Genomic DNA, 17,804 nt, shown 5'->3' on the forward strand with positions numbered 1-17,804 from the left:
GCTTTGCATCTTGCTTTTGCTAACAACAAATAGAATTTTTCAAAATGCAGTGGGACTAGATGATCCTTGCAGATCCCTTGCAACTGAAATATTCTATTTTATCCTATTCTAATTTCCCTTAAGTGCAAGGGCTGTAGCTGTCAGCCAGGAATCCTCCACGGGGCATTGACATCTGTGCATTTACAGGCTGGTGCCTGCACAAATCTGATCCAGGTTCCTGCTAACATCACCCTTCCCACACCCCAAACAAGGCATTGGCACACTGGGCTCCCTCCTGCTGAGAGCCCACGCTGGCTGATGAGAGCTGGGCAGAATCATCCTGGAAAGGAAAGAGCCAGAAACCTCAGCCAAACTGCTGTAAATCTTAGGAGGGGGCACGCTGCCCTTCCAGACAAGGACACCAATGGCTCAAGAGGCAGCAGGCCTGATGCTCCCAGCCACCAGGAGAGAACCAGCTGAGAGGGGTTATCTTGTGAGCTTTACATAGAAGAGAAACAGGGTCTGCAGCCATCCCCCAGTTGACATTCCTACAGCTGTCTGAGGGAGGAAAATGCCTTGCAATTACTCACTATGGCTGTTAATAAGCCCAGAGGAACAAAGCCTGGAGCTGAGCTGGCACGGGCAAAGGGAAGCACCATCTGAGGTGGGAAGAGTATGGCAAGAGGGGCTGTGAAGGTGTTGGTAAAACCCAGCTCACCCAGACACCCATGGCACGGGAAGTCCTGACTTGTTTCCCCAGGCCAAGCCAGTGCAGATGGCATCCTGTCTTGGCAAGGGAATGAATTCTCCAGCTTTCTGGAATAGTCTAAAGCTCAGTCAGGAGATGCAGTGAGTGTATCACAGGGCAAGCCACATTTCAAGGGACTGCCTTGCAGGCTCTTAAAGATAAGGCAAAGAAATCCTAAAATACCTACCACTGTCCCTCACCATCTTCATGCAAGAGCTGAATTTCATCCCCGTTTTTCACCAGCAGGTCCTCTGATCCTCTCCTCTTGCAGTCTGCAAGGGCTGTGTATTTTCCTGGAGACTGTGGAAGAAAGAAAAACTTATCTTATTTAGCTGCATTTCACATCACACAACTGTGATTCCTGACTGCTGCAGGGAATGTGACAGAGCCCTATCAGCTACCTTAATTAAAATTACTTCAAGAAACTGTGGCTGAGACATCTTCTCATTCCCCAAACTGAGATACAGAAATTCTGAGAGGCATGGACAAGATACATCCATTACCCAAGGAAAGCAAGGCAAGATGACTGACCATGGCAGCCCCCCAAGCTCTGACACTATTGCACCTCCACCTACCAGCTGGTTCCCATCCTCCTCTTCAGTGTCCGAGCAGTTGGAGAGGTACTGGTGACCTGACCACTCCTCCAGCCCCTCGCAGATCTCCAGGGACTGGGACATTCCTGGCCAGCCTGGAAGACAGTGTGGGGCTCAGGCTGGGGTAGCCCAGCACGCACAGAAATGCCCTGAAGGGAGGGGAAGGGGCCATACTTCTGTGGGGCTTGTTCTGGGGGGACACGAGCCCGCTGTCCAGCATCACCGGGCTGGTGCGCTCCGAGTCGTTCTCTTCGGAGCTGATGGAGGCTCTCTGCTGCTTCCTGAATCGTTAAAAAAATAGAGAAATCAATCTTAGTTTTACTTCACGAATGAACGCAAACTCCATGAGGTTTTGTAAAATAGCATCAAAACTAATACTGGTACCTCTTACTGCATGTTTCTATAAAGATTGAGGATTTAATGCCCGGTTCCTAACCTTTCTGGGAGGGGAAATGAAGTTGCTGCAGTGTCTCTACCCCTGAATTAGAGCCCTGTCTTTGGTCTGTCTCCATCTGCAGAGCAGCTGCAGCTCAGGCTGAGCTGCCAGGCTCAAGGGTGGCCCTCGTAGACCCTGTCCCCAGCCACTGCCACCAAAGGGTGATGAGCAGCAGCACGTCCCTCCTGTCCCCTCCCCAGAGACAGAAACGGGGCCAGCACAGAGCCAGCAGGACCCAGCCAGCAGCAGCTGGGTGCCCACTGATGGGAGGGCACCCCAGGGACCCCGGCCAGCTCCTGGAACTCACCCATCACTCAGCTGGGAGGAGAGCGGGAGCTGCTCCGAGCACGAGCCAGGCTGCTGCTTCTCCACTGCTGGGAGGGCAAACACAGCTTAAAATCCAGTTTTTTATTAGCAACTGTCACACTTGAAGCATTACTTTTAAAATTGGACCTTTTGTACAACCCTATTGATTTCTGTTCAGAGAAAAACAGACCTATGGACTCTTGCAAAGCACAGACTTAATTATGATCAAGGTGGCATGTAGCACAAATCCAATACCCAGCATGCTACTGAGGACCAAAATATGCTTAAAATCAGGTGTCTGTTATGTATCTCGTTGAATTAAACCTATGATAACAAATGTGAAATAATCCCCAAGGTAATGACAACCAAAAAAATGTACTTCTGTAATTCATTTTCACATGAGCACCCAGCTTTTACTGCTCCAAGTTATGTTATTTCCCTGTGATGTAAGGCCTCACTCCAGCATTTTGCTACCAGGCTTCTAAAAATCAATTCCAGTGAAAATTAGTGGACTTGAAGATCAGCAGTGTGGCAATAGGAAAGCTTCTGCTGCAGAATGAAAGCCGCAGAGAAATTGGCCAAATGTACCTTTTATAAGCTCTTGCTGCTTGAACAAAATTTTTCTTATTTCATTCAACCATGCCATCTTCAGATCTACTGTTTGGGCCTGGAAGAAGAGAAAATTGTCTGAATTTTGAATTAGGAGTCATCATTATAATGTAGGAATAAAATCTTAACTTTTCTCTGCTGTAATTAACTGAAATCCCCTTTTTTTCCCAAAGCTACCAATAAATTTTAAACAGTCTTGATCTTTTCAAATTGATGATTCCCATTACATCCAGGCAAGGCACGGTGGAAATTGTAGAGCTATCACTACAACCATAAAGACCAATGAGACACATCTTCTTCTCACTGCTCTGAGGGTGTGCAAATACCCAGATTTCTGAAGCTACAAACCTGCACCACATACACTTCTTCTCTCCCACTGTACCAGATCTCAAATTTCCGATGATCTCCTTTCACATTCTCAGTTATTCCAACTGCATTCATCTGCAAATCCAAACAACAAATTTAAACATAATACAAAGCTCCCTCTTCCCCAGGAATCCAGACTTTTGACAGCAAGTTAAACTTGTTTTCACTGAATTTAACACGTTTTATCAATTTTAATTCAAGTAGCAACCGAAAGTCATTATCTGTCTCATCCCTCCTGAGTTTCTATCAGCTTGCTGCATTCTGGATAAGCTTTTCAAAACCAATCAATGGACCTTCAGGCAATTTTCATTTGGGAATGAGTGGAACTGACTGAAGCATCATCGCAGTTGCCTCTTTCAGCACAGAATTTCTCAGATTTGGCATATGAAGATTTATAAACATGTGACATGTTATTTATCTACATACATTATTTCTGCCATATTATTCTTTATTTACTCACTAAATTCTTTGTTTCCCTCTTTCAGTGACCTTTAAAACCCATTTGGGAAGCCCTTAGCTCCTTTAGAGGTTTGAGTTCAATGCCCTTCGGCCCCTGACCATTCCTGTAGTGGTGATGGGAAAAACTCTAAGGTTTCCAAAAGCAGGGTTAGTTTTTGGATACACAGCCTGAGCTGCCCCAAGCCTGAGCTTTCAGGATGCACCCAGGCTTGAAGCTGAATACTGCTTTACTCATTATCACCAACCACTTTTGGTAGTCTGGATGAAAATACCAAAGGCCCAAATCCTTCAGGATCTGCAAATGTGACCCACCTGAACCAAGCTTAAAACCATGATTAGAGACAAGAAACACTTCAACAACAGGAGACCTCTGACCTCCCTCCTGAACAGGCCATGAAGCTGAAAAATGCTGTAATACCTGATATCACATAAACCATCCTCTCCCTCAAAGCAGAGTTTGCTGGCAATTAAGGGATGGTCAAAAATAGCTCAGGTATCCCACCTGCATGTTTTGGAGCAGATGTAATAACAAAGGTATCATCTATCATAAATTATTCACACAGACTGCATTAGACAAATCCATTATAAACAAACAAAACCTTAGAAATGACATCTGTTCAGCACTGCTGTTCCTCCTTGGCCGTACGCGCGTGCCCAGAGCTTTTGGTCGGAAAGACGTTGATGACTTACAGAAGAGGTCCCATGGACAAATGCTCTGTTCCAGCTTTTTCAAATGTTGGTGCTCCTTTTCAGTGACAAACAGCCTCAGGGAGGAGCAACCAAGTTGCTCTTGACATCACAGAAGCATTTAGGCTGGGAAAGACCTCTACGACCATCGAGTCCAACCATTCCCCCAGCACTGCCAAGGCCACCACTAACCCATGGCCCCAAGTGCCACATCCACACATCTTTTAAATCCCTCAAAGGATGGGGACTCCCCCACTGCCCTGGGCAGCTGTGACAGTGCCTGACCACTCCTCATATCGAACCTGAACCCACTGGTGCAACTTGAGGCCATTTCCCCTTGTCCTGTCAAGATGCCTTAGAAAGCCGAATGAGGCTCCATTCTGATTTTATAAAAACTTAAAATTTATGAAAGCTGTTGGAAGGGCAGCCTAGAGAGCGCCTCACCCAGTCGCTGCAATTCCCAGTTCTGTGCATCTTCTTTACCTTGGCAATTTACAGAGGCTCCTACAAAACTGCCCAGGCATCAAGAAATTAGAAATTTTAGATGATCTACTATGATGATGCAAAGAAAAAGCACCAGGAAGAGACAGATTTAAGGTCTGTTCATTCAGGTTAGTGGATTTTAAAATTCTGTTTCCTCCCCCTGCCCAGGATTTACTGTCAGCAGTTGGATCACTGCAGTGCCGACCAGGCTGGGTTAGTGCAAAGCTCTGGGATGGTGTTTATCTGCATCAGCTTCCACGTGGCACCAGGAAGATTTACCTGGCACTGCAGCAACCTGCATCCTCTAAGTTTCTGACTCTCAGCTGAAGAGGTATTGACCACTGCACATTTTACAGCATGCAGAATATTATCCTGAGGGTTTCTTTTGTTTGTTTCACGGATGATCTGTTACACAGCTTCTACCCAACAGCTCATTGCAACCCTGAATCCCAAAAAAAAACATTCCTGCAAAGAAAAATAATTTCCTGATACTTAAGAGACACGGTTAAGAAGAGGATTTGGCACTACTGGGTTAACAGTTGGACTCGATCATCTTAGAGGTCTTTTGCAATATCAATGATTCAATTTATTTGATCATGAATCAAATAAATGTTGAGCTCCAGAAACAGGATTTTGCCCACAGAACAGCAATTCTCAAAACATATGTGTGCAGATGTAATCCTGTCACATCCATGGATTCCCTAACTCCAACCTCTCTGTGGGTCAGCTGGAGAATGAGCCCTCCCGAGGCAAATGGACACATTGCCTGGACTCCTGAGCACAGGATTTTCTCCTCTGAGCTGGATTTCCCCCTGCCACCTCTTCAGTTCTTTCAAAAGCATGTATGGTAAAACAAGTACTGCAGGGAAAACAAGCTCTCCAGAAAGAAAATGATGCTGTTTGGGGAAAACATTAGGTACCAAAACATATGGCCTGAGATTTGCTTTTATTACATCATTTGTAACGTGCACCAGAGCTGAACAGACTTACCTACTGTTACCTTGTTTTCTGACTGCTCATGGCATCTCCCTCCCCAGACCCCACTGAGAGCAGGGACCTGCAGCAGGGTCTGCTCTGCCTCCAATTCTCTTTTTTTTCCAATCTAATATATACCCCTACTGGGTTTTTATTTTTCAAGAAAAACAAGGCAGAGCACTGAGGAACAAATGCTGATATTAGAACTGCTCATCACACGCAGTATGCCAGAAGGTCTCTTCTAGAGCAGTGCTTGGGGAATTTTACTGGCAATAGTTAGCATTTATAGGGTTGGAACTGTTGTTTACATCCCTCATATTTTGCCATAGGCTACTCTTGTCATCTGATAATTGTCCTTTAGCTGCAGTTGGAGCCTGCAAAGGATAAAGGCAATTGGGAGGAAGAAGAGTTATCCCTGCCTCCTCCTGCAGGGTGGGAAATAGGGCTCAGGAGCAGCCAGGCAGAGCCTGCCCTAGGGGCCTCCCTGGGGCACGAGGAGCCTCCTCGATCTCCCACGTGGGCTGAAAAAGACACATAACGCCCTTCCATGCCCTCACCCACTCCTGGAACACGGACTAGAGCAGGGGCCAGGCACAGTTGTACCCCTGGAATTGGCACAGCTCCATTTCCCTGGCAGAGTCCCATCCATGGCTCCGGGTCCATGGGATCTCCCGGCTGCTGCCTCAGCTCTGGGGTCCTCAGAGTTCATTCAACCAACAGCCCTCCGTGGATATGGCACATCCCTGTGAGGCATCACAGCCCTCAGCAGCAGAGAACAAGCCACTGGGTCACAGAAGAAATGCCCTTTGGCTCTGCAGGATCACTGGTCTGCAATACACACAGCTGTGTAAAACACCCAAACCTTCATAAATAAAAACAAAAACTCCTTACTTTCAGAAAGTGCTTAAAGCTGTAAGATGAGGTTTTGTCATATCCATCTCCGTGCTCCTCTCGCTTCTTGCAGAAGACCAAGGCTTTCTCATACAGAAACAGGTGCCTCTGCATGGGCTTGAACCTGGCAAGATCCTTCATTTTTGTTGGCCCTTTTCGGTGTCCTGTCCAAACACTGAAAGATCCCTGCATCAATACTTTCCCCAGTTCGCTCAGGTCACCCTGAGGAGAGCATGACAAATAAAAAAAGAAAGAAAAAGACATCAATTAAGATGCAAGAGGACTCTCCAAACAGTGACTGGACACAGGGCCAGCTCTGTTCCAAGGCACGTCCCCTTAAGAATAAGTCTTCCTGGAAGGATCAGAGGATCTTTTGGGAGCGATGACCTGGTCCCAGGGGGGAAGGAGAGGTCTCATGCAGGGCTGCAGCTAGTCTAGAAAGTCAGAAACTGGAAGAACTCAAAAGAAAGGAAAACCATCCAGCTCCTATGGAAGAGCTCAGGGCTCTGGGCTACTTCAGTGAGGCAGGGCAGATGAGATTTGAGCCTGAACTGAGGTGTTGGAAGTCGGAATTCTCAAGGAGGCCACAACTGGGATCAGCAGCTTTGAAAGCCTCACCCTTCCCTGAAGCACAGCAAAGACAACCACTCCAATGGGAGAGGTTCAGAATCAGCCTCAGAGAGCAGTTTGTTAAATGCTGAATGTGAAATGCTATGAAGATGGTGAACTGTTAGGTCAGCCATGAGAACACAAAGGTGCACACTGGAAAAATACTCTGGAAAACCACAAGGTGGCAAGTATGGGCACTGTGCAGCTCTGGGTATGTCCCAAACCCCTGAAATCAGATGGAAGACTGTCACCTCTGAGGGCTCCCTGATCCCATTCACTTTGTAGCTGTTCTGGGATAGTTCTCAGCTCGCACATTCTGGACACCATCCATTCTCAGTGCATCACCCGGCCTTGTGCAGGGGCTCTCATTGCTCAAACCTACTCACATCATATCCTGTTATTGAAATCTGATGCATAGAGTCGTTGACTGACTTCAGCAAATCCAACATTGCAACCAGAGCTTCCTGAAGTTCCTGAACTCCATCACAGCTCGTGCTGTACTTTAGCAGCTCCTGAAAATAGAAATAGGAGAGCACGTGTTTGCACTTGAACAAAGCAGATTTTTCCACCTTGCCCAAAGTTTGCAATGGCCAGAAGTGACCTACACTGAGTTTCGTTTTTCATGTCACTGGAAAAAGACTCCCTCTAAAGCAGAGTCAGTATGAGTGTGGAACAGGTCACTGAAGGATGGCCTATTTTTAATGTGTTTCCCTAAGGATGGTGTCAGTATAGAGCAGCACCACATTCATCTGATTCCTTTGCATTGTTTTCCTGCTTGGTAAGGTATGGGAAATAAGGCTCAGGTCCTTCATTAGCTGCCAGTATGCCACACATGCCCTCAAACGGGCTTGCAGTAGATGATTGTCTTCAGACTGGCAGACACAAGAAGGCTCTGGATTTTATAAATTCTGTTCCAAGTCAGTAAATGGAAGACAGAATTTTACCACTGAGATAAAATCAGTTTATTTCAAATCTCCTGTGCCCACTTACAGCTGCATGTATACTCATTCAAGAGTCTAGAGGGTGAAGTCAGAAGCTACTACCCAAGTGTTAACCCTGCCTTACAAAGTGAGAATAACAGCACTGCCCTGCCTCAGATGGGGGACACAAGAATAAAGGCATTAAAGATTACAGGCACTATCAACACCTGAGGAGAAGAGATGCAACAACGTATTTCATTCATCAGATTCTCAAGATTATCTCTGGCTCAGTTTTCTTATAGGTGCTTCTGTAATTTTGCATCTCTGAACGGATTCAAACAGTCTCTCTCTCCTTAAAAAATGGCTTGTTAAAAGCATTGTTCCCTTTTCAGGTATGTGAGCATTCATCTTCACTGAAAGTCGCTTCAGAGGGCCAAGATAAGCAATATGTCATCCAAAGCTCCCTGCTGATTTACAGGTAACCTTTAATTGAAAAATAAAGCAAACTGGAAAACAAGTCTAATCTATCTGCTGATGCCCTTTCAAAGCAGAACATGAGATACCTTCAGAAGTAACTGGTATTTTGTCAGGCGCTGCACTGGTTTGAGCAAATAGGAATCCAGCCCGAGCTTGTGTTCTAATTTTCTTTGGCATTCCTGGAACATAGAATTCAGGCTAAGTAAGTTTTGCAGCATCTATAAGTAGCTATTCCAACAGCACGACCGTGGGGCTTGATGGCTCTCAAGATTTCATGTCAAAGCATTGAATGGTGCCTACAACTAAAGAAATATTACAGCAACATGCAAAATAACACAGTGAGTGGATCTGCCTTGTGCTCCTGGTCTACAAGAAACTCCAACATCTCTTTCTGCGAGTCTTTTGTGCGCACTTTTCACACGACACCAAACAAAATGCAGGAGAATTGTGGGCTGTCGAGGAGGGTGTTTAGGACAAGGGAGTGTCCCACAGCGATGCCAGCCTGGCTAGAAGAGGCAGCTCACCTGGAAGAAGGAGCTTTCGGAGCACTGCCTCCACAGGGACTCGGAGCGGGGCTTGTTCTGGCAGTACTTCTCATACATCTGGAAATCCTCCCGCTGCAAGGGAAGCCGAAAGGCAAGTCACCCTCAGGGACCCAATCCTGCTGGGCAGCAAATGAGGCCAATGCCCAAACTGTGCGTGCTTTTATCTCTGCTGCCAACTTTACTATCTCAAAGTGACAGAGTTTGGGTGAAAAAAGCACTGCTGGGGATCCCAGCAGGCCCCGGTGTGGTCCCAATGGCTGCTCTGCCCCATCCCTGCTGGCCAGGCTCTGCCCCTGCTGGCCTGGCTGCTGGTCCTGAGGGTCAGGAGCTTCTCACTCAACCGACATAACTGAGGTGTTGCAGAGTGTGACAAACCAGGAGAAACATTGGCCTTCGAGTCTGCTTTATACGTGAAAATGAGTCACCCACCCTGTCTAGAAAACAACATCCCACTCTCTCGGGTGCTCCCAGGCAGTTTTCCAAACTGTGCAGGAAAATTCTGCAAGAGATGGGAGAAGGGACAAAAACGCAGCAGTGAGCAAGGTAAGGTTTGCGTATTTCATCGTTGCAAGGGCTCAGTCTGATAAAAAGGGAACAGAGCAACACCGTACTTGTTGTGGAAGTCATAGATCTCGGGCATGTTTCCGAAGAGGACGTCCTTCCTGTTCCTCAGCACGGGGGGCAGGAGGATGAGCATGGCTGGATTATCCATCTCTGCTCTGTAGCCCTGCCAGATGCAAAAAGGGCTCATCACTCAGCTGCCATCTCCTCAAAGGCAGATAAAAAGGGGACATGAACAGACTTTCAAGACAATCTCTTTGTTTCTAAGTGCAATATCCCTTTTATTCCCTGTTTTTCGGTCTCTAAATCCCTGTCTTTCAGTCCCTGGGCACATGGGGTTGTGGTCCAGGAGGGAATGGCTTGGGGCAGCCCCTGTGGGGCCGGCAGCACTGCAGAGATGCTCCCAATTCTCCAAAGGCAAATCAGCCTGGCTGCAGGAGAGGACCCACAGGAATACCGATCACATCTCCTCTGTGCCCACGGGACTCAGGAGTGGCAGTGTGTGTGTGCAGAGTGAGCAGTTACACACAGCCCCACCAGAACCACTGCAGGAGGCAGTGAGCTACCAACCAGAGACAGCTTGGGATCAAATACCAAAATCAATGGGCTTTTTGCTCGGGTACAAGACATGCTGAGCACCAGGGTCTTGCTCTCCTCAATGCTTCAGGAATTCTGGGCTCTGTGGCTCCACTTGCCCCTTGAAATCACAGGCTCCCAAATTGGGGAGGAGCTGGAATGGAGAACACTGAAATACAAATTGTTGGGTGGAACTAGGAAATAATGTAAAGCTCCCCAAAGTAACATCCCATCACTGCACAGCTGCACCAGATAGGGCAAATTTCCTAACTGCAGTGCAGGGAGAAGGCACAGCCAGAGCTCAGGACCATCAGGGCAAAGGGGCCCCCAAGACTGCCATTAGCCACAGCTCAAGCTGGTCCCCAAGGACTGCACAGAACTGAGGCCCTTCCTACATGAGCAGCAAAAACGTGTTCAATATGTACAGCACATCTCCTTTGGCTTTCCAAACTAATCTCTCACACTCACTGTGGTTGGAATCAATATTCCTTATACTAAGCAGGCATTCTGTAGTTGATTAAGGATGCAATAGATGATAAGTATCTGGAAAATCAGTCATTTTTATTTAAGGCCAACAAGTAGGCATTCCTCTTTAAAGGAAATACTATTTTCAGAAAACTGAAGTCTATCTGTCCATTTTTCTCTATCTACACTTGATGTGCACAGCAATAAATCTGTGTACCTGCCAACTGCTTCATCACAGACAGTGTGGTTTAACAAAAACCCAATCAGTGCAGGGAAATTACGTGTAACTACCTGCAGTCCAACAGATTTATATCCTGCTTGCTCCTGGGTGAGAGAAATGTGAGGGGGAGAGCTATTTAACAGCCAACTTGTTTTAGCCATCAGCAAGAGTTATTTTGGAATAAAGTAGAAGTGTCTAAAATGGCAGTATGAGAAATCATAATCTGCTTTCTAAAGTAATGTGCTTCGCACAGCCATGAACTTCACAGTATTGAGATGGAATTCTCCCAAGGATAAAACACAAGCCTCTTTCTTTTGTCTCCTAAAGGTAAAGGGAATTAGGGAACAGTAAAAAGAAACAGCTTTTTGTGTATTTTACAGGCACTGCTAAGACTAATTACCACTGCTTTTGTGTACAAACAGAAGGCTTCTCCTCCACTGTAGATGAAAAGCTCATCCTGACACCAACTGTTCCTGCAGATGCTTCTAACAAAGAAAACTTAAGGAGAAACTTGAGCATTTATGCCTAGCTTGGGATCTGACAGTCTGGTGGAAACCTGCCCTGTCACATCTTCGCTTGGTCTGACAGAGTGGCAGGTGCCCTTTTGTACAAGTCACCAGGGAACAGTAATGAGCAACCTGGAGGAGTCACTCACCGTCAAAACAGTGAAGAGTTCCTCCACATACACTCTCTCTGTTTCTATAAGCTCATTTATGACATGGCTAAAATAAAAAAAAAAAAAATAGAAGTATATTATTTGCATGTCTGTAAAAAGCCCCACAGGTGATCAGTGCAGTTCAAGGAGCCCAAAACATTGTGTGATCTCATTAATAACCAAGAGGTAAAAGCACAAGAGATGACAGCTGGGTCAGGCTGGAGGAACACAGGGATGGGGCAAGGATTGGCCAGAAATAAACATCATTTTAGGTGCTGTAAATGGGGTGAGTGCTTACCCTTTCAGTATATCTAAGCTGTCATCACTGTCTGAGATAAAATACTGCAAGGAATTCCGCTTCTCCTGATAGTCGTGCATGACTTCAATCTGGAAGAGAAATGGGATGCACTGGAAGGAGCTGCAGGAAGGGCACTGCAGGGGCAGGAGGAGCCCAGCCCCTGGGGCCAGCAAGGAAACCCTTTGGGGAAGGATGAAATATGTTTCATTATAAGAACCCTTGTGCAGTAAACCTTACAAGGGAATAACATGTAATGGGTAGCCAAGTATTCCCAGAAATTACTCTGCTACATAAAATTGGAAAATACTGGTGATATAATCCAGTAGTGCAGAGGTCAGAGAACAGCTTCCACAGGGGTAATATCTGTGGATAGGGATATTTTCTAATACACACCTCTGTTATGTGAAAAATAAGTTCAGGGAATAACACACAGGAAATAGGTATCTGGATATTGGAAAATCAGTCCAAGATAGAGCTCAGGTGCTGGACTAATCCAACTAAAGCATATGGATGTAAGAGGGTTTGGGTTTGCTTGATTTTTTTTAAAGAAAAAAAGAAAAGGAAATAAAGAGATCAAATCCAAAGTACAATCAATCTTTAGAGCAGTTTCAGTTTTTCAGTGTATAAAACTCACTCAGATTTCATGAATAATTTTTACCTTGCGAGAACTTGGAGTTTTTCTTGAAGTTTTCTTCCCAGGGAGAGAGAGATCAAATGAAAATTTCAAACTGGAATTAAAATCCACACCTTGGGTAGAAAAAAGCAGAATTACATAATGTACATCTATAGTGAAGGAGATTCTTCTGACAGAAACTAATAAGTCAGAAGGAAAAATGGGACACACTTTAAGATTAAATAATTAGTCAGCTAATACTAATAGCAAACTGTCCAAATAAAGGGTATTTATCCCAAACAATCCTAATGCCACATAGTGTGTCACACAGGCATAAAGGCCATAAAGTAAAAATATTTAGAAAAAACAAAATGCCCACTAAGGGAACACAGTAATTAAAACCTAACAAAAGTCTCTGCAGCCTGAGCATATGGTAACAGCAAAAACAATAAAAGCAAATAAACTACAGAAAAGAACATCCCCTACTAGGACACTGTTTTAAAGTCCTTTTATGAATGCAGGGCAAGATGCTCAGCTGTAATGAATTGTCTCTCCATCTTGCACACATGTATTGATACTGTCAGTAAACTATTACAAGTTGTAATTAAGCCACAGAGGTAAACTGGAAGCTTAAAAATAAAGCATCAGTCTCTCCAAGGAGTTATATGACATCATTCAAATACTTCATAAGAACATGGACATGCTGGAGAGAGTCCAGAGAAGGCCATGGAGATGCTCTGAGGGCAAAGTGGTGTGGAGAGCAGTCAGCCCATCTTCAGCTGGGGCAGCTGTGAGATCCAGCTGCTCCACCTTATCACACCCAGGCCTTGGACCTTCAGGTATAAACAGAGAGCTCTGGATGCTGGACACAGAGCAGAGGTGTGCATAGGGCATGACCCATCACACATGGGAAGACTCAAAAGAGCTGAGGACTTGCCAGTGGTCCTGCTCAGAGACTGCCACGGGGAGGAAGGGAACATGGATATGAAGCTGGCTGGGAGATGGGCACCAGCTTCTGTTGCAAGAGTGACTCTACTCCAGCACTTGGCTCTGCTACAGCCTGCAGTGCCACTTCTGCACATCTCACTACACTTTAGGGCTCAGGGAGCTCTTTCCCCAGCTCCTCCAAAAAAAAGGTTTAAAAATTAGAACCACATTTCTCAGACAGGCTTCAAATCCAGGGCAAAGATAAAAGAGGAAGCATCTGTCCTCAGACAGAGAAAGAAGGGGGGGAAAGGGGCATAGAAATATAAGAAAGAAAAGAATAGAGGACGAAAGTGATGTGCTCAGAGTTGGTTTGGTTTCAATCCACACCATAAAACCCATCCATCTCAAAGCACTCCCAGCAGAGCTCAGCATGTGTCTTTGACACTGCACATCACACCAGCAGGCCTGCAGTGGTTTGATGTTTGGTATCAAACAGGCCTTATTAAAAAGCTCTCTTGTCATGATCTATCCAAAGAGGACCTTTTGTCTTTCCCTCACTTGATCATTGCTTTCAGGAAGGGGATTAATGGAGGATACCTGTGCTTTGCAAGTGACCGAGTGCCTCTGCTAGAAAAAGTTGCATCCCAGAAAAGCATGAAATAAGCCCAGCTGAGTGACGATGATCTCGTGACATCCCACAGAAGTGGCCACACATTTACCCTGCTCTTTAAGTCAATAATTTGTCTTTAACCCTTTCCTCTTTCTAGAAAGCTGGAAAAGCTGTGCTAGGTAAAATGAGAAATGCTCTAGTTTAAAGACTCAGAGCTTTTTTACTGATTGAGGAAAGGGCTTCAGAAGGTAATGTGCTTTAGAGAGGATGGCATCAGCCTGGGAAGAGGAAATATGGGATTTATTTGCTGCACTGGCCTGCATCTTGAGTAGCTTCATTTCCCTCATTCCATCTAGCTTCATTCCCACCCCACCACTCGGCTACTTATATTTCTCATTCCCTGAACTGAAGCTGCTTTTGCTGCTGTGTAACACCTGCTATAACCCACCATAACCAATATTTGCTAATTCATCATAAAAACCTAGTGTTAAAACACAAATGTTTAATTGCTTTTATGTAGTCATATCGCTGAATTTAATATTCTGACATAATTTAGCAAGTCCCTGGTTGAAAATACATGGACACTACTTTGAAATCTCTTTTAATTCTGCCTGATACACTCAGGGCTGCCAAGGATGAAAGTTTTAATGTTATCATTTAAAGCTAACATGGTGCCACATCCCATTACCAAAATTAGGGCAGAACATTCAGTGACCTCAGTTCAATGAGAATTTGTACCTTTATGGGCATTAATTATTCCACAGTTGGGATTTCAGGAGGACACCCTGAAGGAATCAAAAGGAGTTAAGCATCCAGCTCATTTCTGTTCATGAGATTTGAGCTCCTCATTTCTCCAAGCTCCTTTGCAAACATCAGTCTAACTTTATGTCAGTTCCAGCTCAAGACAGCCACAGAGAATAGGCAAGATAATAAATTTATAAACCTTTCCCTTTTTTACCCTGTAATATTAATTCAGCAGTTTCCAGCCCAGCAGGATGCCAGGAAAGCAGAACTGGAGGTGTGCACTACTTACAGCTCTTTTTTCATTAAGTATGAAGTGGAAATAAATAACAAGCAACCAGCTTCATCCTTCACACAGGTATGGGAAGATTCACACAAAAATTGGAAAGATAATAAATAACCTGATAAATAATTAACACTATCCAATAACTGTATCTGCCAGCAACATTTAGGTAGTTTCTCAGAACCATCCTAAGCCTTACTCTTCCTGCCTCAAAGCAAAATTATCAGCTGAAAATACCACAATTCCACAATATTTTACCATGTTTAGGAGAGAACAAGGGTGATTTTGATCTCGGTGGATTTTCTGGCCGAGGAGCTACTAACTGGACGGGCCGCACGTGTTTGTCCAACAGCTTCTTGAAGCAGGACTGCCGGTTCTCAAACATGCTGCGAACGTTTTCCAGCTTGACCTGCACTGACTGGATCTGGCACTGCAGAGAGTGAACAAAGACTCACATCATCACCACTAACTTGCACTTTGACCCAAAGCAGAGGACTACAAAGGTGACAGCACTGCCACACGGTCCAACCTTGCTTTTCACTTGGGTAGTAAGGAACTGGAGGTGTTGCTTACCTTCAACTCAGATGTTAAGACTGATTCAAAATCATAGTGTAGGGCTTGGGGATCATAGTTTAAGTAGGCTGAAGAGCTTTCAAGAAAGCTTTCTATGTCCTGGAGTGCTTTCTGAGCGCCTTCTTTAGACTGGCACTTATCCATTTGCTGGTTGGCGAGCAGGTAGGCACCTTCATCACAGCACTGCAGAGCCTGGGGACAGCACAGGCAACGAGACCCTCAGTGCTACCTCCACTGCAACGAGGTTCTCACGAGGAATATCACTTATTGGATCTGTATGGAGCTAAACAGCACTTACTGTGTTTTGATCAGAAAGTAGAAAGGCCACATTTTTTCTGTAAGGTGACTGCAGTCCTCAACATATCCAGCCAAGCTGTTCCTACCTGTACCTGGCTAAAATTAGTGGTGTACATGACATAGAAGTACTAATGCAGAGTTGACCCAAGGGATAAGCAGATGTTTATTTCTCCAGATGGGAAAGCTGAAGTGGGCCCTATGGAGCTTACAGTGAGACTGGCAGGTTTCTTGAGGCTCAGTGCAGACCTGAACTGGGGCTCATTGGCACTCACACACCGTGGTGTGCACAGGAGTGAGACGATGCTCCAGCCAAGAACAACAGAGAATCTCCAGTGCTGTGAACAGGAAGGGAGACATGGAGAGCAGGACCATGCTGTGCTCCAGCACAGCCCCAGGACAGACCATGGGCACCAACCAGGACTGCAAAGAGCCCAGGAGAAGCCCCTGTCCTGCAGCTGAGAGGCTGCCAAGGAACCGTCTGTCCCCACAGAGCAGCAGAATGCTGAAGTGGAGTGCACAGAGAAAAAACGGGCTCCCCAGTTCCCCAAACCAGGGAAATGGAACAGGGTCAAACTTCCCTGTTCCTCTCAATTGGCCTCAAGCCTATTACAGCCATGTGCCTTCTGGCCTAATTAGCGTGAATTTCCCTAAATGAGTATTTGATGCTGATTAAGATATCAAAGAGCGTGTGAGCCACATGACTCCACTTCCATGCTAGCATACAGCAGCTGTGCCTATCTACCAATCTGTCACCTTATTTTACACTCAGCTATGTTCACTCTTAATAAATCACTCAGAAAAAAGAGCTGTAGTTTGTGTGAAAGCATTACCTCTGTCACACTGGGCATGAAAACCTCCTCCAAAGTCAATTAATACATGGATGTAGCATGAAAGCATGACCAAGAGCAGCAGCTGAATTTGGTGTTCTGAATTGCCCTTTGAGATGCCCACATCTTTTCTGCTGACCTCACAGCACCAGCAGATACCTGTTTGCTGACTTCCTCAGCTAAGTGAGGGGTGTGGGACTCCTCCAGCCTCTGGGGAACACCTTCTTACCATTAACTGCTGAAGAAAAGCTGCAAATTTCAGATGCTTCTAGCTAAGAAGTGGAGAGGCTAGCCCCATGGAGAAGATAACTGTCTCCTCAGAGCAACGTGTCTCTGAACTCTACCTGCTGAAGGCGGGTATGAAGGTCCAAGGTCTTCTGCAGGCGCATCTGCTTCCGTTTAATCTCATCAGACAGGAGGTCGGAATGGTGCCGCAGCTCGTTGCACTGCTGGCAGATCAGGTTGAGGGCGTAGTGATGGTTTGCTGCGAGCTGGTGTCCGTGCAGTATCACCACCTGAGCCTTCCCTATCAGATCCTTCAGTGAGAGGGAGAGAATGCATTGCACACTTACAGAAATAGTGCCAACACATCCACATATACCAGCATGCACTTTCTCATCTTACCAGAGTTCAGGCACACATGGAGATGACCATACCATTAGGAGTAGCCAGAATGGGTGCCTTATGCAGGATAAAATGGTACCCACCATCTGGGAAGAAAAACTTTTGCTATCCATAAAGAGGATGAAGAAGAAAACAGTATTTCACCAAACTAGCAATGCTGTGAGTGCCTGCTGGCAGTGCATCACTGCCCTCTCCAGGAGCTGCACCCTGAATAAACTGCGGCTGATGTCCAGTTTAGGTCCACTATGCTCCCAAGCACCAAAGGCAACTGGGGTAGTTAAGGTGCCATGCCAAGAACACACTATCTTTTCTGCACACCTCAGTCAGTGCAATCCTAATGGTTTCTCCAGGGCTGGCTTTCCACACTGGGATGTCTTTCCTGCTGCACCCTGCCTGCCCGGCCTTTTGATCCTCCTCCCTCTCTCCATAACATTTCTTCCAAATGGCCAGG

The 17,804-nt window shown here is 45.7% G+C and overlaps 1 protein-coding gene across 5 annotated transcripts in view; it reads right to left on the reverse strand.

Moving 5' to 3' along the window:
* MCF2 (MCF.2 cell line derived transforming sequence) overlaps positions 1-17,804 on the reverse strand; it is a 43,916-nt gene that overhangs the window by 6,320 nt on the left and 19,792 nt on the right. For 2 of the 5 annotated variants that reach the window (XM_069014998.1, XM_069014996.1), the window contains exons 11-28: positions 17,074-17,265; positions 15,606-15,797; positions 15,291-15,462; positions 12,517-12,605; positions 11,859-11,947; positions 11,561-11,627; positions 9,695-9,810; positions 9,513-9,582; positions 9,063-9,155; positions 8,625-8,717; positions 7,528-7,653; positions 6,533-6,754; positions 3,020-3,112; positions 2,651-2,729; positions 2,064-2,127; positions 1,495-1,601; positions 1,303-1,415; positions 915-1,027 (exon numbers count right to left, since the gene is read on the reverse strand). In XM_069014998.1, the coding sequence (XP_068871099.1) occupies positions 915-1,027; positions 1,303-1,415; positions 1,495-1,601; positions 2,064-2,127; positions 2,651-2,729; positions 3,020-3,112; positions 6,533-6,754; positions 7,528-7,653; positions 8,625-8,717; positions 9,063-9,155; positions 9,513-9,582; positions 9,695-9,810; positions 11,561-11,627; positions 11,859-11,947; positions 12,517-12,605; positions 15,291-15,462; positions 15,606-15,797; positions 17,074-17,265 (2,090 nt within the window). Of the gene's footprint in view, positions 1-914; positions 1,028-1,302; positions 1,416-1,494; positions 1,602-2,063; positions 2,131-2,650; positions 2,730-3,019; positions 3,113-6,532; positions 6,755-7,527; positions 7,654-8,624; positions 8,718-9,062; positions 9,156-9,512; positions 9,583-9,694; positions 9,811-11,560; positions 11,628-11,858; positions 11,948-12,516; positions 12,606-15,290; positions 15,463-15,605; positions 15,798-17,073; positions 17,266-17,804 lie in introns of all 5 variants that reach the window. The other 3 variants (XM_069014997.1, XM_069014995.1, XM_069014999.1) reach the window with 2 other exon arrangements.

The sequence above is a fragment of the Aphelocoma coerulescens genome, chromosome 4A (genome assembly GCF_041296385.1).
Source record: "Aphelocoma coerulescens isolate FSJ_1873_10779 chromosome 4A, UR_Acoe_1.0, whole genome shotgun sequence".
Lineage (NCBI taxonomy): Eukaryota > Metazoa > Chordata > Aves > Passeriformes > Corvidae > Aphelocoma > Aphelocoma coerulescens.